At 42.0% G+C, this 27,578-nt stretch overlaps 1 protein-coding gene across 4 annotated transcripts in view; it reads left to right on the forward strand.

Annotated features, from left to right (window-relative positions):
* The window catches only part of PNPLA7 (patatin like domain 7, lysophospholipase), a 346,161-nt gene that overhangs the window by 94,106 nt on the left and 224,477 nt on the right, over positions 1-27,578 (forward strand). For all 4 annotated transcript variants that reach the window (XM_089675020.1, XM_089675022.1, XM_089675023.1 and 1 more), the window contains 2 exons: positions 15,349-15,426; positions 16,594-16,799. In XM_089675020.1, the coding sequence (XP_089531146.1) occupies positions 15,349-15,426; positions 16,594-16,799 (284 nt within the window). The remainder of the gene's footprint in view (positions 1-15,348; positions 15,427-16,593; positions 16,800-27,578) is intronic.

Genomic DNA, 27,578 nt, shown 5'->3' on the forward strand with positions numbered 1-27,578 from the left:
CATATAAACCGGTGACTCTGAAACACTGCCAAGAAGTAAAGTTTTTGTTTTACAAAAATATTGACAGGCTGTAGAAATAATCTGTAGCGGTGAATAGAAACCAGCTTCTAGCCTCTGCTTATTTAAGGCTAAGTGTACCTTTGTGAGGGAGCCGATGAGCGCCCTTGTAGTCCACTGACACTTCCTTCAGCTTTCTAACAGCCCAGACAGAGGTACAAGCAGAAATTTAGAGGACGTGTCTGCAGGAGCCTGACATTGCACCCACGATCCACTAATTGCAGATGCAATTCTTTACAGGCTGTTGTAGGAAAAAATGATAAATGCACATTTTTTCCTGCATAAATATGTGCATTTATTATTTTTTCTTGAAAGATGAATTTACACTTTAAGCTTTGAAAATGAGAGCTAGACGTGTGCTCCAATCTTAGTAAACTCCCGCTGTGTATGTCTCTTCAGCCATAGATACTTCGTCATGCCTGTAAGCACCTTTTTCTAAAAGTGTACACTGAGCCAAGTATACACAGCTCATGTACAGTCTTGGCATGATCGTGTACCAACACCGAATAACTCTTGTGCGCTTGCACTGGCGCTACGTCAGCCAGGCCTGGCCATAAGAGGACAAAGACTCTGAACCCAGAAGAATACTGGAAGAAGATAGAAATTTCGGCAATGGAGGAGAGTGCTGACATTGCACCACTGGAGAGGATTTCTTTCTTAGGTATGGCTATAATAATGTACAAATATCTCATGCATACTTGCACATTATGGCAAAAGTGTCCTGGGGGCTCAAAGTCTTGATCATAATCTTGTGGTTTAGTTCCACTTTACATATGTTATGCATGCTACCTGTTTAGGCCACTCTTCTGTAAACATACAAAAGCTGCAAGACTGCAATGTACAGTCAGCAGCCCCAGGAGACTCAGGGTTGCCCCTCAAGTGACACTGTATAGTATTCCCCATTGCTTCTCCCCGGGCAGCTACATTAGTATTATGTTTGGAGATTGAAGACGGGCTGGGTTGGCACAGGGGTAATTAGACACTCCCACAACTGGAGAGGTCTATAATGTGCAAAGAGGGAAGGGACTTTGTGAAGATTTAGAGCATGTGTCAGGTTTTTATTGCCATCTCTGTCATTGTTGTGGAAATTTCCCCTTTCAACTTGCCTGCACTGAAAGTGATGGATAATCCCTCCAGTGAGAGTTGAATGGGGAGATGTTAGGACCTCTAATACATTTTTTTATTGGTGTCTGTGTCTATCTTTCCCAGAGACAAGCACTCATTCCCATTTCTTATGCAGAAGCCACAAGGACAAAAAGTGAATGGTAATTATCTGGATGGAGCCAGGCTTTAAATGAAAAAAAGAATCTTCCTTACAAACTTTTAATAGGAGTTGACATGGGTTTTTGGTAGCAGAGACTTTGTCTGTTTTGCCCAAAAGTAGTTTCCTTGTTTATTTACTAACTGTGAAGAGTGGAGTCTAGTCTAGTTCAAGGTTGTGCAAGTCCATCATATATGCACTGGAGGTTCGCCTCACTGGGCATACTATGGCCAATTAGGAATACGTTGTCCGCATAAGAATATTTAGCAGCGGCTGTGTACTGTCGGCAGGGTGGAGCCATAATCATTGGAACACACCAAACTCCTAGGTATAGTTCACATAATGTACATGTAACTTATACATGTGCAAGCACTGTTGCCCACTCCCTCTTGCACTCCACTATTGGCCCATTGCAATGATAGGCCACCTCACTTAACAGGTAGGATGCAGTTTTTGACCATGGGAGATGGTTGGTATTTATAAAATAGAGAACTGTAGGTTTCAGGGGTCTGGGGATTTTCCAGAGCATTTTTTCATTTTAGATAAAGTAGGGAAGGGTTCACATTTTCTGACAAGTTTTTTTATTTCTATGTCTCTCTTTTGGTCTTGGTTACCCCTTGTCACTTGGATAGGAAATAATGGTGAATCCAGAATATTACAGTTGTTACCATCATTGGAGGAGAGTGGATATCTTCCTGATATGTCACAATTTGTCATACCTTTTGTTGGGCAAAAATTCTCCTCCTCTATTGTCAGCCTAATGCAGGCCATTCATTGAATGGTACACAACAGACCAACTGTGAAATGAACTGCTGATCTAGAGCGAAATAGTCATGCTGATTGTCAACATACACTATGTTGCCAAAAGTATTGAAACACCCCTCCAAATCATTGGATTCAGGTGTTCCAATCACCTTCATGGTCACAGGTGTATAAAATCAAGCACCTAGGCATGCAGACTGCTTCTACAAACATTTGTGAAAGAATGGGTCGCTCTCAGGAGCTCAGTGAATTCAAGCGTGGTACCGTGATAGGTTGCCACATGTGCAATAAGTCCATCCGTGAAATTTCCTTGCTACTAAATATCCCATGGTCAACTGTTAGTGGTACTGTAACAAAGTGGAAGTAACTGGGAACAACAGCAGTGGTAGGCCACGTAAAATGACAGAGCGGGGTCAGCGAATGCTGAAGTGCACAGTGCGCATAAGTCGCCAACTGTCTGCAGAGTTAATAGTTAAAGACCTCCAAACTTCATGTGGCCTCAGATTAGCACAACAGTGCATAGAGAGCTTCATGGAATGGGTTTCTCTGGCCGAGCAGCTACTTCCAAGCCTTACATCACCAAGTGCAATGCAAAGCATTGGATACAGTGGTGTAAAGCACGCCGCCACTGGACTCTAGAGCAATGGAGACGTGTTCTTTGGAGTGACAAATCATGCTTCTCTGTCTGGCAATCCAATGGACGTGTCTGGGTTTGGTGGTTGCCAAGAGAATGGTACTTGCCTGACTCCATTGTGCCAAGTGTAAAGTTTGGTGGAGGAGGGATTATGGTGTGGGGTTTTTTTCAGGGATTGGGCTTGGCACCTTAGTTCCAGTAAAGAGAACTCTTAAGGTGTCAGCATACCATGACATTTTGGACAATGTCCCATAGACACACTCCTAAACCTTGTGGACAGCCTTCCCAGAGGAGTTGATAAATAGAGTACAACTGCAAACCTACCAAGACATGGCTGTCCACCTAAACTGACAGGCTGGGCAAGGAGAGCATTAATCAGAGAAGCAGCCAAGAGGCCCATCGTAACTCTGGAGGAGCTGCAGAGATCCACAGCTCATGTGGGAGAATCTGTCCACAGGACAACTATTAGTCGTGCACTCCACAAATCTGACCTTTATGGAAGAGCGGCAAGAAGAAAGCCATTGCTGAAAAAAAGCCATAAGAAGTCCCGTTTGCAGTTTGTGAGAAGCCATGTGGGAGAGACAGCAAACATGTGGAAGAAGGTGCTCTGGTCAGATGAGACCAAAATTGAACTTTTTGGCCTAAAAGCAAAACACTATGTGTGGCAGAAAACTAACACTGCATTTCACCCTGAACACACCATCCCCACCGTGAAACATGGTGGTGGCAGCATCATGCTGTGAGAATCCTTTTCTTCAGCAGGGACAGGGAAGCTGGTCAGAGTTGATGGGAAGATGGATGGAGCCAAATACAGGGCAATCTTAGAAGAAAACCTGTTTTCTGTTTTCAAGAGTCTGTATAAGACTTGAGAACGGGGCGGAGGTTCACCTTCCAGCAGGAAAGCAACCCTAAACATACAGCCAGAGCCACAATGGAATGGTTTAGATCAACGCATATTCAAGTGTTAGAATGGCCCAGACAAAGTCCAGATCTAAATCCAATTGAGAATCTGTGGCAAGACTTGAAAATTGCTGTTCACAGACGCTCTCCATCCAATCTAACAGAGCTTGAGCGATTCTGCAAAGTAGAATGGGCAAACATTTCACTCTCTAGATGTGCAAAGCTGGTAGAGACCTCTCCAAAAAGGCTGTAATTGCAGCGAAAGGTGGTTCTACAAAGTATTGACTCAGGGGGGCTGAGTACAAATGCACTCCACACTTTTCACATATTTATTTGTAAAAAATGTTGAAAACCAGTCATTGTTTTCCTTCCACTTTACAATTATGTGCCACTTTGTGTTGGCCTATTACATAAAATCCCAATAAAATACATTTAGTTTTTTGGTTGTAACATGACAAAATGTGGAAAATATCAAGGGATATGAATACTTTTTCAATCACATGATGATTTTTAGTAGCTTAGCCATGCTTCTAAAATTTTTAGCAATTATTTAACTAGAAGCAGAGACTGATCATCAAACTGATGGAGCAAATGAATTAGGCCCCATGGGCATCATCCTTTCAGTCAAGTTTTTTTCAAAGAGAAAACAGATTCAGTTTGCACTTTATTTCAATTCTGTTCAGTTTACATCAGTTTATATCAGTTCAGAGGTTTTATATCACCAATCAGAGGTGGCAAATGTATAAATAAAAAATGTTTCTTGCCTAAAATCGGACATAAAAACAACAGAAGCAAATGGATGGCATCCACTTACATCTGTACAGATCCGTCTAAACTGGGGGTCAATAACCCGTCCACCGTGAGCAGGCGACGGGTAGATTGCGTCCCTTACCTGCTGGAACCTGGACAGGAGGGGTAGCGGAGGGTGCAATTTACTCAAACAGATCCCTGTATTTTTTTCCTGCAACAGGTGGTAGCCTGCTTCTCCTCTTCTCCCTACCGCCAGCTTTCAGCTGCTGCAGGAGGAAAATACAGAGATTTGGCTACAGCAAATGCTGCCTTCACCACCCCTCCTGTCCAGGTTCCCCTTCCTTCTGCTGCCCAGGGCCCTGGTGTGCTCCCTTGGACCCCCCTCCCCCATGCAACTCTGCTAGCTTCCCCGCCTCTCTTCTACTGACATCAGTTGGGGGGGATTGTTTCAGGCTGGGGAGTGGCACAAGAGGCCAGTAAATATGTCATTACTAGCCACAAATGGATGTGATCCAGAGGAGGAAACCAAAGATGACATGAGTGCCCTTTTACCTCCCTCTGATGTCTAATATAAGCATCATCCAGGGGAGGATTGAGGTAGTATATGAAAAACCTCCCTCACGCATCACAATGCATCCAAGACTGTGATCCAGGTGAAATGTTTCCTAGGCCTCATAGTGAGGAAATACACCATATACAGTAACCACAGTCCCTCCACAACAGTCGGGATATAAGTGATAGGCAATAGGTCGTGGTTAAATGAATACTTATCATCCCTTGGTGATTTGAGACCTAAAAATGCACTTAAATCAACAATTTATCGGATCATCAAGAACTTCAAGGAGAGAGGTTCAATTGTTGTGAAGAAGGATTTAGGCGCCCAAGATAGTCCAGCAAGTGCCAGGATCATCTCCTAAAGTTGATTCAGCTGCGGGATCAGGGCGCCACAAGTGCAGAGCTTACTCAGAAATGACAGTAGGCAGGTACGAGGCAAATATTTTTGGAGGATGGCCTGGTGTTAAGAAGGGCAGCAAAGAAGCCACTTCACTCCAGGAAAAACATCAAGGACAGACTGATATTCTGCAAAAGGTACAGGGATTGGACTGCAAAGGACTGTGGTAAAATCATTTTCTCTGATGAATCCCCTTTCTGATTGTTTGGGACATCCAGAAAAAACCTTGTCTGGAGAAGAAAAGGTGCGCACTACCATCAGTCCTGTGTGATGCTAACAGTAAAGCTTCCTGAGACCATTCATGTGTGGGGTTGCTTCTCAGCCAAGGGAGTGGGCTCACTCACAATTTTGCCTAAAAACACAGCCATGAATTAAGAATGGTACAAAAGCCTCCTCCAGGAGCAACTTCTTCCAACCATCCAAGAACAGTTTGGTTATGAGCAATGCCTTTTCCAGCATGATGGAGCACTTGCCATAAGGCAAAAATGATAACTAAGTGGCTTGGGGAGCAAAACATCAAAATTTTGGGTCAGGGCCAGTAAACTCCCCAGACCTTAATCCCATTGAGAACTTGTGATCAATCCTCAAGAGGCGGGTGCACAAAAAAAACCCCACAAATGCCAACAAACTCCAAGCATTGGATATTCAAGAATGGGCTGCCATCAATCAGGATGTTGCCCAGAAGTTGATTGACAGCATGCCAGGGCAAATTGCAGAGGTCTTGAAAAAGAAGGGTCAACACTGCAAATATTGACTCATTGCATAAACTTAATGTAATTGTCAATATAAGCCTGTGACACTTATTAAAATGCTTTTAATTACACTTCAGTACACCATAGTGACATCTGACAAAAAGATCTGAAGCAGCAGACTTTGTGCAGATTAATATTTGTGTCATTCTCAAAACTTTTGGCCACAAGTGTAGATGACAATTGAATAAGGAAGCCTCTAACAGGCCCAGTTAATCGCTGGGGTAGTGTCATCTGCTTTAACATCAAAGTAAGTTTTCAAATGGGTGGTGATATCTAAGCAGTAAGATTCGTAACTAAGAGACACGTTCAGTTGCCAGTGTGGTTTGGCCATTCTAACTGTCAAGTTAGGAAGTGTTAATATTATAGGATCATGGTCAGACCAAGGCATGGAAATTATTTTAGCTGAGAGCAATTTAGGTAGAAGTCCTGAGAGGAGAAGCACATGATCAATGCGGGAATAATGATTATGAGCTCTAGAGAAGTGAGAAAAATCTCTAGTTGTAGGATTGGCCTCCTTCCAAGCATCAACAAGGTCATAATGATATAATAATTGTGCAAATGAATGCTTTGTTTAGAAGGAGATCTAAGTTTAGCAACATGAGATTTATCCAGGATATGGTCTAAACCTAGAATAGAATCGCCCACTAAAATAAAATCCCCTTCAAATTCAGGGGCCAAAGATTGAAATAAGGAATTAAAGAAGGCCACTCAATTTGTTTTAGGGGCATAATAAACTAAGAAGGTCACCAAGTACTCTCCCAAATGTCCCTTCACCAAAAAATATCGCCCCTCCTTGTACTTCAGCACTTTAGACTCGACAAAAGAAAGCCGCCTCGACAGACAGAGAGCCACTTCCATCTTTGTGAATGTATTGGGGGGCGAAAGAAGAAGTAAAATGTGTTTCCTGAAGAGCCACCACATCAGCTGCTAAGGACCTAGAATGTGTGAAGGCTTTAATGCATTGTGAAGGTGATCCTAGCCCTTGAACATTGTGGAAGATCAATTGGATGGTGTTTTTCACTAGTTGAGACATGGAAAACGGCAAACATTGTTATAGACATACAGACCCACCCACCAACCCAAAGGAACCAGTGTCCTGAAGAGTCCCCGGGTGACCGTAAAAAAAAATTAAAAAATTGTAAGGGAAAAAAGAGAAGGAAAGAAAGAAATAGGAGACACATGGGCTGAGAACCGCCCAGCATCAGGCAATGCAAAACATTACTGCTATCTAATATCAGAGTGTACAAAAACAGTGAAATAGTCCAGAACACAAGTTCTGGGAATGGAGGAGTCTTCACCAAAACTAAGCAATGGGAAGAGTCCTTCAATTAGGGAGAGTGCATAGACCCCTCCTGGCACTGAAAAATATATACATACGTACACTATATTACCAAAGGTATTGAAACACCCCTCCAAATCATTGAATTCAGGTGTTCCAATCACCTCCATGGCCACAGGTGTATAAAATCAAGCACCTAGGCATGCAGACTGCTTCTTCAAACATTTGCGAAAGAATAGGTCGCTCTCAGGAGCTCAGTGAATTCAAGCATGGTACCGTGATTGGTTGCCACCTGTGCAAGAAGTCCATCCATGAAATTTCCTTACTACTAAATATTCCATGGTCAACTGTTAGTGGTATTATAACACAGTGGAAGCAACTGGGAACAACAGCAACTCAGGCACAAATGTTAGCCACGTAAAATGACAGAGTGGAGTCAGCGCATGCTGAAGTGCACAGTGCGCATAAGTAGTCAACTGTCTGCAGAGTCAATAGCTAAAGACCTCCAAACTATGTGTGGCCTTCAGATTAGCACAACAGCAGAGTGCTTCGTGGAATGGGTTTCCATGGCCGAGCAGCTATATCCAAGCCTTACATCACCAATTCCAATACAAAGTATCGGATGCAGTGGTGTAAAGCACACCACCACTGGACTCTAGAGCAGTGAAGACGTGTTCTCTGGAGTGACAAATCGCGCTTCTCATGTTCTAACATGATTGCGCACCAGTGCACAAAACAAGGTCCATAAAGAAATGGATGAGCAAGTTTGGGGTGGAGGAACTTGACTGGACTGCACAGAGTCCTGACCTCAACCCGGTCGAACACCATGAATTACAGGAGAGACTGCAAGCCAAACCTTCTTGTCCGTCATCAGTGCCTGACCTCACAAATGCGTTTCTGGAACAATGGTCAAACATTCCCATAGACACACTCCTAATCCCTGTGGACAGCCTTCCCAGAAGAGTTGAAGCTGTTATAGCTGCAAAGGGTGGGCCTTGTCAGTATTGAACCCTACTGACTAGGACTGAGATACCATTAAAGTTCATGTGCGTGTACAGGCAGTTGTCCCAATACTTTTGGTAATATAGTGTAGGTAATGAAAGGTCCCTAGGTCACCTGTATAGGTATCAATAATAACACGCATAATAAACTATTATATTTTTATTATAGTTAGGCCGGGACAAAGTCACCAGTCCAAAATTAAATGCAACAACTGAAAGAACTAGAACTGCCAAGTTCAAGGCACTTCTAGCGAAGTGGAAAGGAGCACATGTGGTGGCTAATGTAAGGGGACCACTGAGAAGAGTCCACTGGCAGAAAAAAAGACAAGGTTACATGGTGAGAGGTTGTAGATTTCTTCATCGGCGGAAGCGACCAGATGGATGAGAGCAGAGAAGGACCACTAGATCTTGACTGGTTCTGAGACAAGGGGCTGTGGGAAAGAGAGCCCAATTTCAATAAGACCTTCTCTCCTTTAGAGAATGTAGAAAAGGAGTAGGATTTGCCATTATTCGTGAATACGTGGAAAGGATAGTTCCATCTGTCGCAAATGTCCCGTTGCATGAGAGGTGAAAGCAAGGATTTGAAGGCCCTTCTTTTTTGAATGGTAGCCTGAGAGATATCTGCAAAGATTAGAGTTTTGTAGCCATCAGCTTCCAGATCTGGGTGTTCTCTGGCGTAATGCATAACCACCTCCTTTACCCTGAAGAAGTGTGGTTTCACATTTACATCTCTGGGGCGGCCTGTCCGGTTTTAAAGGGACCAGAGCCCAATGAATGTGATTAATCTCAAAATGGATTTCATCAATATCCCGTACTGCAGATTGCATAAGAGAATATATGATAGAGGTGACATCTTTCACTGTTTCAAGGAGGCCCCTACTACAAAGCTGTAGCGCCTAGCCCGATTTTCAAGATTATCAATTTTAGAGTATGCTTCCTCCAGGCGATCTTGTAAGTCAGTAATCGTATTGGAATTTTGAATCCCTAGGTGGACTGTATCATCTACCTTAGACTTAATACTTTCCCAGTGGTGGGGACAGTATTAAGCTCATCTTTTGAAAATCTTGTTTTAGCTCAGAGGCCAATTTAGTAATGGCCTTTTCCAATTCCCTCTGAAGCAAATTAGCAAAGCGGGAAGTTAGTACCGAGTCCCCCAAGTATTGTGGTGGTGCAGGTGGTGAAGTTTGGAAATTTGCAGGGCTATCCAGGTCTGGCTCCTGGCTACTACTTTGACTGAGAAAAAATGTCTGCTATTTCTTTATCCAGGGCAGAGGAAGTGTGGGAATCTTGGCCTGATGATGAGGCTGCAGCCTGCAGGAGGGATTTGACTGGGCTGGGGAGAGAGCAGGGAGGATCTGTTAGCTCACCCATACATGGAGGACCATTAGAAGAGCCAGCGGTATGGCCTTCAGTTCCAAGGGGATTCCACTTGGTCCTCTGTGGCAGCAGCTTCTCCTTCTCCATTGTCATGCTGGTGTGGGAGCTGGTGCCGGATACCATCTTGCCACCTCCCCCTGCCACTTGGGTCTGATTGCGGGAGCCATCTGGAGCATTCCCTGTCGACCGAAAGGACGTAGTTCGGGTAGCCACCGCCTCAGCAAGTGATCCAGGCAGGTGGCCGAGATAAGTGAGGCAGGGAGCCGCTAATGCAGTCTGACTGTGCTGGGAGTGTGCGAAGCTGGTTAGAAGTCCATCTGCTCCTGCCACCTGTGCATGCGCTCTCAGCCGGTGTTTGTTTTCAGTGTTTGCATACTTATTGACTTTCCTAGGTCCAAAATTTGTATTGAGCAAAATTAAGTTCAGGTTATTGGTTCAGCCCTCAACAGTACCACTTTCTAATGTTAACCCTTGGGAAAATGAAATGCTTACCCCTCCTATAGAGTAATAATTGCGATTAATTTCACAAATGTTTCATTTGTGTGTGACGTATCACTACTTTATGCTGATGTGTAGTTTACACCATATGTCTCACCTGTTCAGCAACTAATCACTAATGATTTTAGTAGCACAGCTGAGCTACTTAAAATCATCTGTGTAACTTAGCCTATGTCTCTGATGCGATTTTAGTGCTAGGCCTTGGCAGCACAGCAGTTAATGTCTCCTGACAACATCTCAGGAGTCAATGTCGATCCTTTCCTAAGTGACTCTTTAATTATCTTGCTTATGAAATGAATCATGATACAGATCCCTGATCTGAACTGAATCTGCCTTGAATAATTACAGTTCTGAGCTCAATAATTATGTTAAAACAACACAGCCCTTCAGCTATATTCTTGCAGCACCCTCCCACATATACATTGCCGAGACGTTATTCGTTGTCAGAGCAAGGCAGCAGTGCTTATTATCTCCTAAATATACTCACGATCTGTTCCCTGTCTGTTCTCCTTGTTCTGTCCCATCCTAATTTAAGTGTCTTCCTATTGTGTATTTTCCCGAATTCGTGTGTGGCCAGCAGTATGTTAATTGTTATATGAGAAGCAGGGTGGGGGGGGGGTTCACATGAAGCAGGTGAAATTTTAGGTTTGTGCTAAATTTTGATTTACAAAAACCTTAAAGCTGAAATCCAGCATTTAATCAATATTAAAGAAACTGAAACCACTGGGGTTAATCACAAGCTCACATTTTTGCAGGTAACACTGTTCAACAAATTTTTATTTTTTGCCAGTTTTGGAAACAAAAGGATCCATTTCTTAATGAATTTCACATTCTGAGTTCAAATATAACAATGAAATTTGTCAATTGGCTCTAGTTTTTCTGTAAACGGAAAGTTTTCTACTATAGGCGTAATGACTACATAATGCACAATAATTATATAGATAGATGTCTTTCCACAAATATAAAGCAAGTGATATTGACTACATAACAAAGCCTAAATGGCATAATATATTGCATAGGATTACCAAGAAAAATTATAGCCATAAGCTAAGTTGAATGATTTTAATACTTAGGATTCTCACTAGTTTTGTCTTCAGTTTGTGTCGGTTTTGCTTCTCTTGGCTTTTCTCTTGTATTCGAGGAAAGGGCTATCTCTTACAACTGCACGTGACTACACGCTTCAGGTTCTTCCTCACTTGACTCAACCACGAAGGATTCTGGTGCTTTAGGAATTGGTAGCCCCTCTCCATGAGGAACTGGACGTATTGCGGATGGAATATTTGGATAGTGCACAGATAACTTTTTCTTCTTATTTAGCCCTTTTACAATTGGAGGCACCATACAAAAGTAAGAATTACTAACATGATCTGTTGGCTCTCTCCAAATCATTGGCACAGCGAAAGGCATAGATGCCTTTTTTCCATTCAACCATTGCTCCAGTGCCGTCCCACAAGAATTGCAGCATATATGTTGTGCCCAGCTCTTGTCCTGGTCTCCTATCTTGCAGCCAAAATACAAGTTGTAGGCTTTCTTAATCATTCCTGTTATCCTCCTTTTTTGTGAGATAAAAGTTATTTCACCGCAGATATAGCAGAAATTATCTGCTTTATTCACACAAGTTCGAGGCATTACTGAGTAGCCTATATAAGCATAAAACGAAATGTAAAGACGCTGTCGAACTTCAATCAGCTACAGATACTGCAGCTTTTATGCAGTGAAGTGATGCAATTAAAGGCTAATATTGCATCATCTCAGTATACATGCAATTTTCTATTGGTCACCAGTATCAATTGCGCAATATGCAGCTGAAGTTGCATCATAATTTTGAATGGCTTACGTCATTAGATGGGTGAATATATCATGGAAACTAGAGCCAATCAACATTTTTTAGGGTCATTTTCGTTTTCAGCACCCCAAAATTATGTAAGATTAGCTAATTTTATGCCCAAAACTTTTTACCTGTTGAACAGTGTAACATAAAAATGTGCCTTACCTCTCCACATAGCTTCCTCTCAAATCATTTTCTTGGTACTAGATGACATCCCTATCCTATCGGGCCAGCATAGGACCAACCAAGTCGAAATCCATGTTCATCACTGTACTATATCAATTGATTTTCTACCTCTATTTAGATTGTTGAACGCCCTACTTGGGGAATCTTGGCAATATTTCCTTATATCATGGTTCGGTAGGATTCATGTGGTCAAGATGATGTATCTTGCCAAATTGTATGCTCTCAGGGACCTCCCCGTTTCCATCCCCAATCACATATTTCAGATAGAAGAACAAAAACTCCTAAAATGTATCTGTGGCTTCTCCAATCCAGAAATTAATAAACAAATCATGTTTTCCCCAAATTCTGTAGAATTTTGTAGCTGGGCAGGGGAGTTTTATGCAAGCAGTGGGTTTGTGTGCATAATCATAGGCTCAGCCCCCTAGAGCAAGAAAAAAGGTTGGCATATGAAGTGTGCTGTGGCAGAAATTGGGTGTGGTTTTTATTGCGCTAAATATTGGCAGTGGTTAAAAGGGAAGGCGAGTGCAGGGGTTCAGTAGTACATGATGCAGAATTCAGAGGTCAGTAGTAAGTGATGCAGAGGTCCGTAGTAAGTGATGTAGAGTTCAAAGGTCAGTAGTAAAGCAGAGTTCACAGGTCAGTAGTAAGTGACACAGAGTTCAGAGATCAGTAGTAAAGGAGGCAGAGGTCAGTGCTAAGTGATGCAAAGTTCAGAGGGCAGTAGTAAGTGAGGCAGAGGGCAGTAGTAAGTGAGGCAGAATTCAGAGATCAGTAGTAAATGAGGCAGAGTTCAGAGATCAGTAGTAAATGAGGCAGAGTCCAGAGATCAGCAGTAAGTGAGGCAGAGTCCAGAGATCAGCAGTAAGTGAGGCAGAGTCCGTAGATCAGCAGTAAGTGAGGCAGAGTCCGAAGATCAGCAGTAAGTGAGGCAGAGTCCGAAGATCAGCAGTAAGTGAGGCAGAGTCCGAAGATCAGCAGTAAGTGAGGCAGAGTCCGAAGATCAGTAGTAAGTGAGGCAGAGTCCGGAGATCAGCAGTAAGTGAGGCAGAGTCCGGAGATCAGCAGTAAGTGAGGCAAAGTCCGGAGATCAGCAGTAAGTGAGGCAGAGTCCGGAGATCAGCAGTAAGTGAGGCAGAGTCCGGAGATCAGCAGTAAGTGAGGCAGAGTCCGGAGATCAGCAGTAAGTGAGGCAGAGTCCGGAGATCAGCAGTAAGTGAGGCAGAGTCCGGAGATCAGCAGTAAGTGAGGCAGAGTCCGGAGATCAGCAGTAAGTGAGGCAGAGTCCGGAGATCAGCAGTAGATGAGGAAGAATCCGGAGATCAGCAGTAGATGAGGCAGAATCCGGAGATCAGCAGTAGATGAGGCAGAATCCGGAGATCAGCAGTAGATGAGGCAGAGTCCGGAGATCAGCAGTAAGTGAGGCAGAGTCCGGAGATCAGCAGTAGATGAGGCAGAATCCAGAGATCAGCAGTTAATGAGGCAGAGTTTGGAGACTGGAATGTGAGGCAGAGTTCAGAGATAAGTAGTAAATGAGGCAGAGTTCGGAGATCGGTAGTTAGGCTAGGTTCAGACCTATGCAGTTTGCGTTTGAACTGTTTCTGCAGTGCTTTTTGCGGTGTGTTTTGCGTTTTGCACATGCGTTTTTGATGCAACGTTTTGCATTTAAAAAAGTCCCTGACCCTTTCCAAAAAACGCACCTTGTGAAAACGCAGAGGTGTGAACGTGTCCCAGAGGAAATCATGTTAAATGGACTTTCTGCAAAATGCTGCAGACAATGCATAGGTGTGAACCTAGCCTAAGGCTGAGTTCAGAGATTGCTAGTAAATGAGGCAGAGTTCATAGATCAATAGTGAGGCAAAGATCAGTTTTCCAGCTCCAACATCCTCTTCTTAGATCCTCAACTTCTTCCTGTTTATTCCCTAAATAATCCTTTCTGGTTCTCATATCTATACTAATTAGCTATACCTGGAAGACTGCTTTAACCTTGGTTTCCAGATCCCTCTATGTAGCTATAAGTTTATCCTGTCTAAAACTGAGGCCTTAAAGTGGAACTTTACTGAAAAAGTGAAGTACAGCCAGTTAGCTCCCAACCCCCAAGCCTGTAATTTTTATTGGTACCCGTTCCCACGTCCGCACGCCTCACCTAGGCGAGGATGATGCCACTTTCCTGCCCCTTCCTTCCCCTTCTACAGCCTTCTGGGGCATGTCACAGGAGAAGATGAACTGGCTATGAGAAGACAGCACTGGACTCCAAGCACTGGAACTACCTGATTTTTAAAATTCAGCGGCTACAGTGTTTGTAGCTGCTGACCTTAAAAGAACAAAGTTCTCCTTTAACCAAACGTATATTAGACCATACAACCTATTGTTGTTACACTATTGCTACTTCTGTATAATATTGACCTTCTCCTTATGTTCTCATCATTTGATATATGTCCATGTTGATCAAGTTACCTTGATTTGCTTCTCAATAAATATTTGTAAAGTAAAAGTTCTAATTCTTAAAACCCAATTCCAGCCAGGATTGAATTTGCTTACTGATTTTTGTTGTTCTTTTGAGATGAAGCTGACTTCAGAAGTATCTGCACAGGACATAAACATGCATCCTCAACCAGTGTGTAAGGCCTCGTTCACCCCAGGCATACATAACCGTACACCTGTGGAGAGCTGCGTTTACCTGCACAGGTATGAACTTGTGTTCTGTGCATCCCAATGCAGGCAGTCCTTTTGCTGACAATTGGGAAGCAGTGGCTGCCCGGACACAGCTGTTGCTCCCATTTTGACATACAGGCACATGGCCCCAAATGTAGACGTTCGCATTGGGAGCAGTGACTGTGTCCGTGCAGCTGCTGTGCCCCAGTTGACAGCAATTGTATACACGTAACTCCTGTGAGTAAACATGTACCTCCATAGGTGTGTACGGTTATGTATTTCCCATGTGAATAAGGCCTAATGTTTATTTTTTGTTCTTTCTACAAAAAAATAATATGGTGGTTTGCTCTTCCAAATAATGCTTTTTCCAATATTGTGGATTTTTATACATGGAACATGCAGAGGAGTAGGCCTGTTAATTAGTTAGTTCCTAATTGCTGATTTTTTTTTCCACCACAGGACCCATCACTGCTGAATGGAAGAGTGACATTACATCAAGTCAAGGGTGGCACCGTCCTGTCCAGACAAGGCGACCAGGTCAGTCTGGAAAACAGACACCTTCAATCTACCAACCAATAATAATAATAATAATTGAATTATTGATTTTGATTGATTTTACACACAGATCAAATTGATGTAAATTAGTGCTCATGAGGCAAGACTTTCAATGTGGCCTTTAAATATTCAAAACTTTGCTGGGTAGAGGGGTGCTGGATGCTGATTTATCACGGGTTATCAAAATGTGGACAAAGTCATTACTTGAGCCTAATTGGCTTGTATTCGTCATCTCATCACAAAGACTGGGATCTCCCAGGAGAGGACATTCACTCAAGCTGAGAAATCCAAGTGTAAAAAGTCAGAGAGTGCCAAATGAAAAATCTTTCATTTTTTATTTGGCACTCTTTCACTTATTACACCTGTATAATTATTCAGGTATTCTACAAGTTGTGGTTTAAAAAAACATATCTTTATCTTAGTTCATAATCCCAATTAGCTGCTGCTGAAATACTGTACATGGAGATAATTGCTGAAAATAGCCAACTCAGTATCTTCCATAGTGGCATAGAAACATAAGCGTACATATGTGAAGGCTTATTAAAGCTCAACTTCATTCAAAGTTTTTTCTTTCTTTTTTTTTTTTTTTTTTTAATAGAGTAGCAAATCTTCATTGTGAAGATTTCATCTCGCTTCCTGTACCAGCAACGCCACAGAAGTGGGAGGAAATTTCTCACTGATACAAAATACAAGATCCTCTCTTACACAGTTGTCACCAAAATAAGTGTCCCTATATAAAGATTTACCTTCTACTTTTCTTGTAACAGCTGTAAATGTTTGTCTGTGTATGCCAAATTCTGACCCTGCCATTTTCATGTTACAGAAGAAATTGATACTATTCTGACCAGACTTTTAGAATCAGCCCTATTCTCTCCAAATGGACTACCCCAGAACCCCTCACCCTGTATCACCCTTAAAGGGACCACAACCCAAATAATGGGGAAACATATCTTCTCTCTCCTACATGGATGTGGAGGTGTCAGAGGCACTGTGGGCCACCCTACAGTGTATCCTAGAGAAGGCATCTGAATTCTGATGTTGCTTTACTGGTCCGTGTATCAAAAATTTAAACTAAGTTTTGACTAGAGTTTGGGTTGTTGAATTGAAATTTTGCGACAATTCCATATATCTGTTTTGGTTTATTGTTAGGATGTCAACATCCGGTTTGTCATCTCCGGCCTCCTGCATGTCTACCAGAGGAAGATTGACAGGGAGGAAGAGACCTGCCTTTTTATCACACACCCGGGGGAGTTGGTGGGACAGCTGGCTGTCTTAACAGGAGAGCCCCTAATATTCACCATCAAAGCCAATCGCGACTGTGCTTTCTTGTCTATCTCCAAGTGTCACTTCTATGAGTAAGTCTCCTTATTTCGTCTAAATCTATCTTTTTATACTCTTTATTATTAATGTGGATAAATATATTTGGACTTTTTATGTAGAAACAATGTTTTATATAGAAGCAATGTCCTAAACTGGAGTAGATTAATGATATTGTGTTCAAGACCGTAATTTGCCTTGCTTTTTAGCTCAGCGAGGCACTGACCTAAAACCGACATGCAGCCAGCAATGTGTCAGAATGTTCGATCCTCAAGCATGTTTTAAAACAAGCTGGCAATGGCTGCTGCTTTATTTCTGTCCTGACAGGCTCCCTTCAGAGGGAGACTATAGCAAGTTTTTTTTCAGTTTATATTTTACATTTTTTTTATGTTTACAAATTGGTTATTTTAAATATTTTTTTGCATTATTTCTATCAAATTTTTCTTTTAGAAGTGTTTATTACAGGGTTCTTCCCTTATACGTAGTTTGCCCAGTACTGTTTTTATTGCACTTGTTCTTGTATACTTCTGCAAACTAAAATGCGTCCCATCTTTGCTCACAAATGGCACATTTGAATATTCAGTATTGGAAGAGCAACTACACTTTACATACACGCCCCCCTTCCCCAGCCCTCTAATCTGATCTAACCTAGAACCCCTCCGCCAGATTCTTACTTACCTCTCCATGATGACAGCAGCCTACGATGGTGTAGACATCCTTCTCTGCCTGTGCAGTCATTTCTCATTAACTTGAATAGGTTAATATTTCTACAATAAAGATACTAAGAGTATGGCAGCATTCAAATTTATATGGAGATGCTGAGAAGGCTCAGGCAGCGCCAGAGAGGATTTCAGAATGCATGGCGTAAACACCTTAGGAGAAGTAAATAAGCATTAAAGTGACGATGTCTAGGTTAGAGGGCTAGGAAGGCTGTTGTTTTTGTAAAAGTGTAATTGTCCTTTAAGTTTTACATGATATATATATACTGTGTGTGTATGTGAATATATATATATGCACAGTTTTATCCCGAACAATTCTTCTGTCAGTTATGGCTGCAATCTTTCTTGGTCTACCTGACCTTGGCTTGGTATCAAGAGATCCCCGAACTTTCCACTTCCTAATAGGTGATGTAACCGTACTGATTGGCATATTCAAGGCTTTGGACATCTATTTATGTTCTTTTCCATCTTTATGAAGTTCCATTATCTTCTTACGCAGGACTTTTGACAGTTCTTTCCTGATCCCCATGGCTCAGTATCTAGCCTAGTCGGTGCTTCCACGTAAGAGCTAACAAACTCATTGACTATTTATATACTGACACTAATTGCAATTTAAAAAGCCACAGATGTGGGACATTAACCTCTAATTGCTCTAATTGGCATTTTAACCCGTGTGTGTCACCTTGTGTGTCTATACCAAGGCCAAACATTCCAAGGTATGTAAACTTTTGACCATGTCCATTTGGGTGATTTCTGTTATCATCATGATTTAAAAAGGAGCCAAATGACTATTTGATAATAAATGGCTTCATCATCCTTCAATAAAAGAGCATTTTTTGGCATGATCAGTCATATTTCCAATATCAATGCCCAAATTTCTGCCAGGGTATGCAAACTTTTGTGCACAATTGTGTGTGTGTGTGTGTGTGTGTATATGTGTACGTGTGTGTGTGTGTGTGTGTATGTATGTGTGTGTATATATATATATATATATATATATATATATATATATATATATATAAAAATATTTAATATTATGTATATGTGTATATATATGTGTGTGTATGTATGTATGTATATATATATATATATATATATTTATATATATATATATATATATATACACACACACACAGTGGATACAAAGTCTACACACCCCTGTTAAAATGTCAGGTTTCTGAGACAAAGATAATTCAGAACTTTTTCTACCTTTAATGTAACCTATAAACTGTACAACTCAGTTGAACAACAAACCAATCTTTTAGGTGAAGGAAAGTAAAAATAAAAAACTAAAATAATATGGTTGCATAAGTGTGCACACCCTTAAACTAATACTTTGTTGAAGCGCCTTTTGATTTTATTACAGCACTCAGTCTTTTTGGGTATGAGTTTATTAGCATGGCACATCTTAACTTGGCAATATTTGCCCACTCTTCCTTGCAGAAACACTCCAAATTTTGCAGATTGCGAGGGCATTTCCTGTGCACAGCCCTCTTCAGATCACCCCACAGATTTTTAGATCGGATTCAGGTCTGGGCTCTGGCTGGGCCATTCCAAAACTATAATCTTCTTTTCTTCCTTTGTTGATTTGGATGTATGCTTTGGGTTGTTGTCATGCAGAAAAATTTTCTAGCAGAAGCCTGAAGGTTTTGTGCCAATATTGACTGGTATTTGGAACTGTTCATAATTCCCTAAACTTTTATTAAGGCCCCAGTTCCAGCTGAAGAAAAACAGCCCCGAAGCATGATGCTGCCACCACCATGCTTTACTGTGGGTATGGTGTTTTTTTGGTGATGTGCAATGTTGTTTTTGCGCCAAACATATCTTTTGGAATTATGGCCAAAAAGTTTAACCTTGGTTTCATCAGACCATAACACATTTTTCCACATGCTTTTGGGAGACTTCAGATGTATTTTTGCAAAATTTAGCCGGGCTTGGATGTTTTTCTTCGTAAGAAAAGGCTTCCGTCTTGCCACTCTAACCCATAGCCGAGACATATGAAGAATACGGGAGATTGTTGTCACATGTACCACACAGACCGTACTTGCCAGATATTCCTGCAGCTATTTTAATGTTACTGTAGGCTTCTTGGCAGCCTCCCAGACCAGTTTTCTTCTCGTCTTTTCATCAATTTTGGAGGGATGTCCAGATCTTGGTAATGTCACTGTTGCTCCATATTTTCTCCACTTGTCTTCACTGTGTTCCATGGTATATCTAATGCCTTGGATAATGTTTTGTACCCTTCTCCTGACTGTTACATTTTAACAGTGAGATTCCTCTGATGCTTTAGAAGCTCTCTGCGGACCTTGGCTTTTGCTGTAGGATGCAACTAAGAAAATGTCAGGAAAGACCTACTAGAACAGCTGAACTTTATTTGGGGTTAATCAGAGGCACTTTAAATGATGGCAAGTGTGTACTGACTACTATATAACCACTTGGCAACTGCGCTTTAGCCGAATGACGGCTACAGCACGGATGTCCAGTTCTGGGAGGGCGTCATATGACATCCTCCTAGAACACGCCCCCAGCGGCGTGCACCCAGCGATCTCCGTAATCGCTGTGTCCTATGGACACAGCTGATCACGTGATGTGGTAATAGGCCAATCACAGCGGCCTTTTACAATGTGATCAGCTGTGTCCAATGACAGAACGGATCACCGGGTAAATGCTGTTGCTGATTATTGGCTGCACTTTCCTCACGCTGTCACAACATGAGGAAAGTACTGCCGATAACCGGCAATTGTCAGAAGAGTGATTGGCACTGATCATCATTGCCCTGATGACAGTGCCCAGCAGTGCTACCCACCAATGCCCAGCAGTGCCCAGCTACATCCCGTTAAAAGAGGGTGTGCACACTTATGCAACAACATTATTTTAGTTCTTTTATGTTTACTCCCCCCCCCCTAAAAGATTTCAGTTTGTTTTTCGATTGAGTTTTTATAGGTCACATTAAAGGTGGAAACAGTTCTGAAATGATTTATCTTTTTCTCATTTTTTTCATCACAGAAACCTGACATTTTAACAGGGGTGTATAGACTTTTTATATCCACTGCATGTGTGTGTGTATATATATATATATATATATATATATATATATATATATAATATTGATTTATATATATATATAGTTTTTTTTTTGGTTAGAACCCTGTCAAGTTTGTGTGATGTCTGTGCCCTGGTTGGGGAGATTATCCCTCTATATTTGTGGTGTTGACCTTTTTCATGGGAAATGAAAGTGAGGGAAAATCTAACACTAAAAATTCTCTAGTTTAATTTAGAACAGAATTAAACCCCTGCCAAATAAAAAAAAAATTGGGCCCAGGGAGCTTTTAGTCATAATGTGCTAGCATGCACTGCAAATTAGCACATATGGCAGACTGGCAGGCAATCTCTTCCAGCACTGCAGTGTCCGCATTCCCCATCGTGAGTGCTGCCATCTTCCCGTCTTCCATCTGGATTTGGTGTCTTTGGCTACTTTATTGGCCAGACCATGATGACGTCACTCTTGCACATGTACACAAAAGTGAAATCCTCATAGCACAGAGATGTGCTGTAAATGTACACTGAGCTGCGCTTGTGTGGCTTAGTGTACACAAACACTAACAGGCAGAGAGAAAGGTTTATGACGACAGAAGAGACCAATAAGTCTCTTCTGTCATAAAAATCCTACTTGTCAGCAATTTTTATAATTTTTAGGCTTAATTCCACTTTAATACAAGATGCTGAAAGAGCGGGTTAGTCCCCAGCCATTGACTTCATTAGACAAAATTCGCGCCTTTCACTTCCATTTATCCATTAGGCCCTGGCCCCTGGGAGCCACCTTGCGAAGTCACTGCATGTTCCCTCTCGCTGTATAGAAGATGTCTGCTGCAGGTCGACACACATGACATAATGAGAGCAGTGCTTGTTCATTGTCTCCAGGCGTAATCCTTGATTAATCAGATGTGGCTATAGCTGGTTAAATATAGATGGACCACCTCAGGCCTGTCCTACATTCTTTCCTCCTGCAGGTGCTGCCAGAAGACTAGCTGTACATTACTGAAGGATTGTGCAGGTGTAATACAGGGAAAAGGAAAGGGTCAAAGATAATTTTATCCAGGTTTGCTACTTATCATACCCCTATTGAATATCCAAATAACAAAACTGATCTGATCTCCAAAGATGCCGCTAACTCAGAGACTCTTCTTGCAGAGGTGGTAGCCACAGGAAGGGCCAACCTACAAGTAAGGTCATACAAGCTAATGATAGGTTAAGAGGGAGGTTTCTGAAGGGTCAAGAGAATCAGATTGAGATCCCAAGGGGATACAGGGGAACATATGGGGGAGGGGGAGATGGGAGCTACTCCCTGAACAACAGTCTTAACTAGAGTATGAGAGGCCAAAGTTCTCTGAAAAAGAACAACCAAAGATGAGAATTGTTCCTTAACGGTACTCAAAGCTAGTTGTTGGTTCAGACCAGTCTGGAGGAACGACAGGATCTGTCCCAAGGCACACTAGGCTTTCCAGGGTGGACAGAAGCCTTTACACCTACTAAAAGGGAAATAAATGGGTGCACTGGGTGTATGTGTAAGGGGCTTGTGCCCTGTACTTACTACGTCAGTAGCAGGAATAAGAGGGATTTACCCCTTTCTGAATTAGCCCTTTAAAGTGGGCATAACCCCCCAGGAGGCTTCAGAGGCTGGACCCAGTACCAGGCCGACCATATCTTGATCTGTAAAGATCTTTGTGGTTAACTCCAGATGTTGCAATGCTTGCCAAGGGACCCAGTGCAAAGCAACATACAGGCTGGCCCCTCGTCTTTCACCAGGCAGGGTCTAGGTACGGTTCCCCTAGGCTCTGTAAAAAGCCTCGGTGGCTATTGTGCAGCCAAGTTATATAGGAATCATCTTGGAAGAAACTTTCCAGAGTATGAGAGAGAAAAAAAAACATCTATAAACAAAGGTAGTCTTCTCTCAGTAGTTCTTTTTTGCCAGTGTCCAGTCACCTGAAGATAGTTGCATATAACTCATATGTAATGATTTAAAGAAGTCTCTGTCCTGTGCTGTACAATGGGGAAATGAGATTTCCTGATTGTACAGTACAACTCAAAAGTGCCTGTTTTACAGCTGTTTGGCCTTTTTTCTTTTTCTGGGCCTCTAAATGCCCCTTCATGTTGGCTTATGTGTCCATGCACACACAGGCCTTTACAGGCGTTTAGAAGTAGAAGCGTCTACACGTGTTTGCACGTTTTTTTCAGCTCATTCATTTTCAATGGGCTCAAATCTCACTGCACTGCAGCAAAGGTAGTGCATGCTCTACTTTTGGAAATGTACTGCAACCGGATCGCACGGTACTTCTGCACCATGCAATTTGGGGCATTCTGACGCACTGCATTTGCAATCTGCATTTTGGGTGTTGTAAAATTAACGTTGACACCTGCTGTAGATTGCACAAAACTCAGGATTCCCACACTACGTTCTGGTGTGAACGGGGCATAAAAGCAGACTACATTCCATGCAAGATTATTCAGTGAGGGCCCCCATCTTACTCAGCTGTGCAAAAATAAAAAAAGAAAAACCTGTGGTGGGAAAAAGATAGTTAACCCCCTTCCTGATGGTTGAGAGCAGCCGTTTTAGACAGCCATTATTTCCAGCAGTTGGAGTGGCTTCCTGATCTTGTGATTGGCTCTTACAATATGATCAGGAACCTGTCCTCATGGCTCCCATGCCGAAACCATGACCAATAGCTATCTAAGACTGCTTGGTCAGTGTTTTGGAAGCGCAGATACAGCCTCAGACCACCGTGGAAAAATGCTACCACATATATGCATGATCTGGTTAGGAAGAGGTTAATATAGTTACTTTTACTCAGCTTCCATACTACAGGTGTTGATTGCTACTGAGAATCTGAAGAATGCTGAGTACATGAAATCCTTTTCTCATGAGATCTGAGTTAGTCAGCATACTCCAGGATCCTGCTGGTAGGACGATATCACCCTCACCTATGCGCCACAGGCGGAAACCTGGGGTAAGGTAAGTGTATTACCTAATGCACCCCCGAGATTTTTTTTTTTTTTTTTGCACTTATGTTCAGCATTAAGATGGATGAGCGAGTCCCTTGCTAAATAAGCAGACCTTGTTATTCAGGTGCAGGTCCACATCATTAAAACCCCAGCAGCTCCCCTGTAAAGTCTGGCATTTTGTTAGGCTGCTGTCAGAATTTTTTTTTTACACCAAACCTGAGAATTTATGATGAAGAAAAGGTTGACATTCACTGACACAAGTAAATTAAGTTGCAAACGCAACAAGCTGTGTCACAGTACAGGGACCTTTACTTGCATGTTGGAGGAAGGCCATGCAAGATTCTTATTTACGGTAATTTTGGGTCAGCAGTGTCATATACTGTTGCTTCCACCTTGGCACGCTGCCTGCCTGCAGTGTGTGCCGGTTGTTGTTTGTTAGTTATTTATTTGTCACCGGTGACGGCACTTGCAGAGCGCACAAAATAAATATAGTCACTAATCGGCACAGACACGCTTTGCATTATTCATAGGGATGGTGAAGAGTGAGAAACTAGGCCACGTTAATACAAGGAACACCGGCCACCAGGTGCTCTCTTAATCAAGGTCTGGGTGATATTATTGTGCTGCTGTAATTACAGCAAACTAATGAACCCTGAATGGTTGAAATGGCAGAAAGAGTCACAGGAAGATGGGACTGAATTTCAGGTTAAGCAATTATCGAAATACAAGAGACGTGAAATGTCACGTGATTTTTGGTGTACATTGTGTATTTTTTCCCGATCTGTGCATTAATCTAGTTCTCTCGATGGTTCAAAAGATCGGTTTAGTGGTTTCTTTTTATGTTTTTTTGGGGAACTTGGATAGGGATAGGAAGCATGGGATTCCCCAGAACTGTGTAATTGTACAACCTGAGGACTGCTCAACTTCTGCCTGCACTGTACAAGCTGTTGGCTGCACTGCATACACTTCTGGCTGAACTTGAACAAACAAAATGTCTCACTGGATCTCTAGACTCCCTTTGACCTTAGACCTCAGAGTTTAAAGCTATACACTATCACACTTTGTAGCACTGGGGTCTTGTACTCAACTTATCAGTTGCCTCCTGCAAAAATGCACCAGGCTCTCCGGATTACCTCTTCTCTCTCTCCTGTGAGCTTTCTCCTGACACAACTGGATCCTTGGACTAGGACTAGCAAAAAGGCCCCCCAGCCAAACCTAGCCTCTAATCCTTCCTTAACCTGTCTAAAAACAAGTTAGTGTTACATACACATTTAGGCCTGGTTCACGCCTATGTGTTTTTTTTTTTTGGTGCTCTTTGTAGAAACGCGCTACAGTCCATTTAACATGGTTTCCTATGGGACACATTCACATCTATGCTTTTTTTCAGGTGCTGCATTTTTGGAAAGGGTCAGGGACTTTTTTAAATGCAAAACGCTGCGTTTTTGTTTCAATAGGCTTCAGAGGAGATCCTACCAAAAAAAAATGTAGTGTGGTTTTTGACGTGTTTTTTGTTTGGCAATTTTAATCTACCCAACAACAAATTGACCAAAACATAAAAAACTCAAAAAGGCGTGTGCAAAAAGCACTGCAGAAATGGATCAAAAGCAAACTGCATAGGTGTGAACCAGGACTAAGACAAATATTTTACACAATGGCCCAACTGTTTTTATCTGCAGCCATTGAATAGTCTACTTTGGGCTTCAACAGAAACGTTTCTCATTTGTAATAATATTTAAAATATACCCAGTAGACAGCAATGTATTGCTGATGTTTGACAAATTACATTGTGATCAGTGAGATTTTCTTGCTGGCAGAAACTCAGGATTAAAGATAGAAGTGGTTCTGCTTTGTGCAAGTTGCCCACCTGCCCACCAACATGCTGAAAAGGGTACCCACTGAGATTGAAGTAGTAGTAGCAAAAAAAAAAATCTGTATTATGGATAATGTCATCTTTAATTTATGAAACTGCTCTCTAGAGGATTGCATAAACCTGAAGGTAAACTGAGTGTGTCTGAACCTGGAGGTAAGACTCCCCAGGGCATAGACACAGCAGGTACTGGGTGGCATATTCTTCTCTTTAGTTGCAAGTAGAGGAGGTAATTTTTTTCAATTTATTATCCTAGGCTGGAGTTGTTGAAGTTTATAAAAAAAAAAGGAATTTAGGTTCAATTCCACTTTAGATCTGCTCATGGCATAGTAGTGGATTGACATGTTTACAAGCCGCAAGTGCCCAGAAAGGCTTATTTCAATATGACACCACAATGTCACGCAGAGCATAACCTATTCATTTGCACCAATTAGCTTTGACCCTGGCAGAAGTGCTTTTTCTCCTCTCCCCCAGCAGTAAGTAAGACCTTGTTAGCTCCAACACGGCCTCTTCCATCCCACACCATCCTCCCCCCCCCCCCCCCCACTTGCCGGATTGCTGTTAAAAGGCCCTGATTAGATCACAAGATGGACCACAACTAATCCTATTATTTAGCAGGCCAGGCGAGTATTGTACTGACAGCTATATGACAAGTTCAATTTACAGAGAGGGCTGTGAGCAGGAGTGCTGGCATTTTACAAAGTCTATAGAACTTTAAAAACAGTTGAATATTTAAGGGAAATGTTTAAAGCTTTTTGGATTATTTTCTTTATTCTGTTCTTAAAAGTAAAGTGTGGGAATGCAAAAACAACAAACATACATACTTATCTAGATGGCTGCAGCATCGATCCAAAGCTGCAGCAGTCCCCCACTGGCTTTACATTGAGAACTGAGCGACCAAAGACTGCTGAACGCTCAGTTCTCGGGTCTGCTCTTAGCACAGTGCGGTAACTATCAGTCACCGGCTCTGTGCTCTGCCCCTCTAGTGCTCAGTGGAGGGTTGAGCTGTTGAGGGCTTGGGAGTGGATTGCTCAGGCTCTCAGATTGCAGCAGGCTCTCTGGACAGATCCCGACATTATTGTCAGGATCCCTGTAGAGCCTTGATCAGCTCCGTGACGTTGGCCAACTGCGAACTTTAGCCTTCTGTTGGCTGAATCTGGCAGAACTAAATGCACTCCTGTGACCCACAGTGGAAGTATGCCCAAAAGAGGGCATACTTCTCCTTAAAGAAATAGTTGTATGTTCTACTATGTCCTTGAAATACTGAATGGGTGGGTCTGTGTCCAACATAATCAGCTGATGCACTTGCAGTCTTCTAATGAGGAAAGTTATAGTGTCTGCATACCTTTAGAAGTAATTAACCCTTAGGGAGTATCTCGCCAAAAATAAATCCTTTTGAGGAGGATGCCAAACATTTTACTTGTAGTGCAGACTTCTGGGAAAATCAGTGAGCCAATAACAGAAGCAGGAAATTACATTTCTATGGAAGGTCCAGGTTGCCACTTTTGATCAAATTTTACAAAAAAATAAAGTGACTGCACATTGAAAAGGAGAGGTATTTTCTAACAACATATACAAGCCATATTATTATTTTTTATTTGCTTCCATGAAAGTGGAGTTATCCTTTAAGGTCAAAACTAAACACAACATTTTAGGCAAATTTGGGTTGCTGAAAATACACTCACACATAAACGAGAGGAACACTTCTTGGTCAACTGGTGAGCAGTCTTATCTTATTTTACCTTACCTTAGCAAGCTGAATAAATTGTTCATGATATAAAACTTTCATACCATAAATTAAAAAATAAAATAAGCTCTGGAGCTTAGTAAACGGGCAAAGCTCTAAAATAAATTTTTTTCATTATTTTGGATAGAGCCGAGAAAAATTAGTTTCTATCAGTTTTTTTTTTTTTATCTCTGCGTGACTGTATCGGAGAGATTTACCCTCACTTCCTGTCTCTGTGATGTCCATAGAAGATCTAGGGGGTTTGGTTAACGCTGGGACAGAAAAGTACAGACATTAACAAAAACAATGTTGGAAGCGGTACCTCTTCTCCCACTCTACTAAAAATGTGTTTTGTAGTTATCTTCGTCCCCATTGGAGAGATTTTGTATCACTCCCTTTCCTAACAGGAAGTGAAGTAAAATGTTGTCAAAAAGTGGAACAGACAAAGCGGACTCCGTCTGTTTTGACCCACAGCCTGTGTTCAGGGGTGGAGCTGTCAGCTTTA

Source organism: Staurois parvus, unplaced genomic scaffold (genome assembly GCF_062004578.1).
Source record: "Staurois parvus isolate SC_StPar_1 unplaced genomic scaffold, SC_StPar_1.0 ptg000154l, whole genome shotgun sequence".
NCBI lineage: Eukaryota > Metazoa > Chordata > Amphibia > Anura > Ranidae > Staurois > Staurois parvus.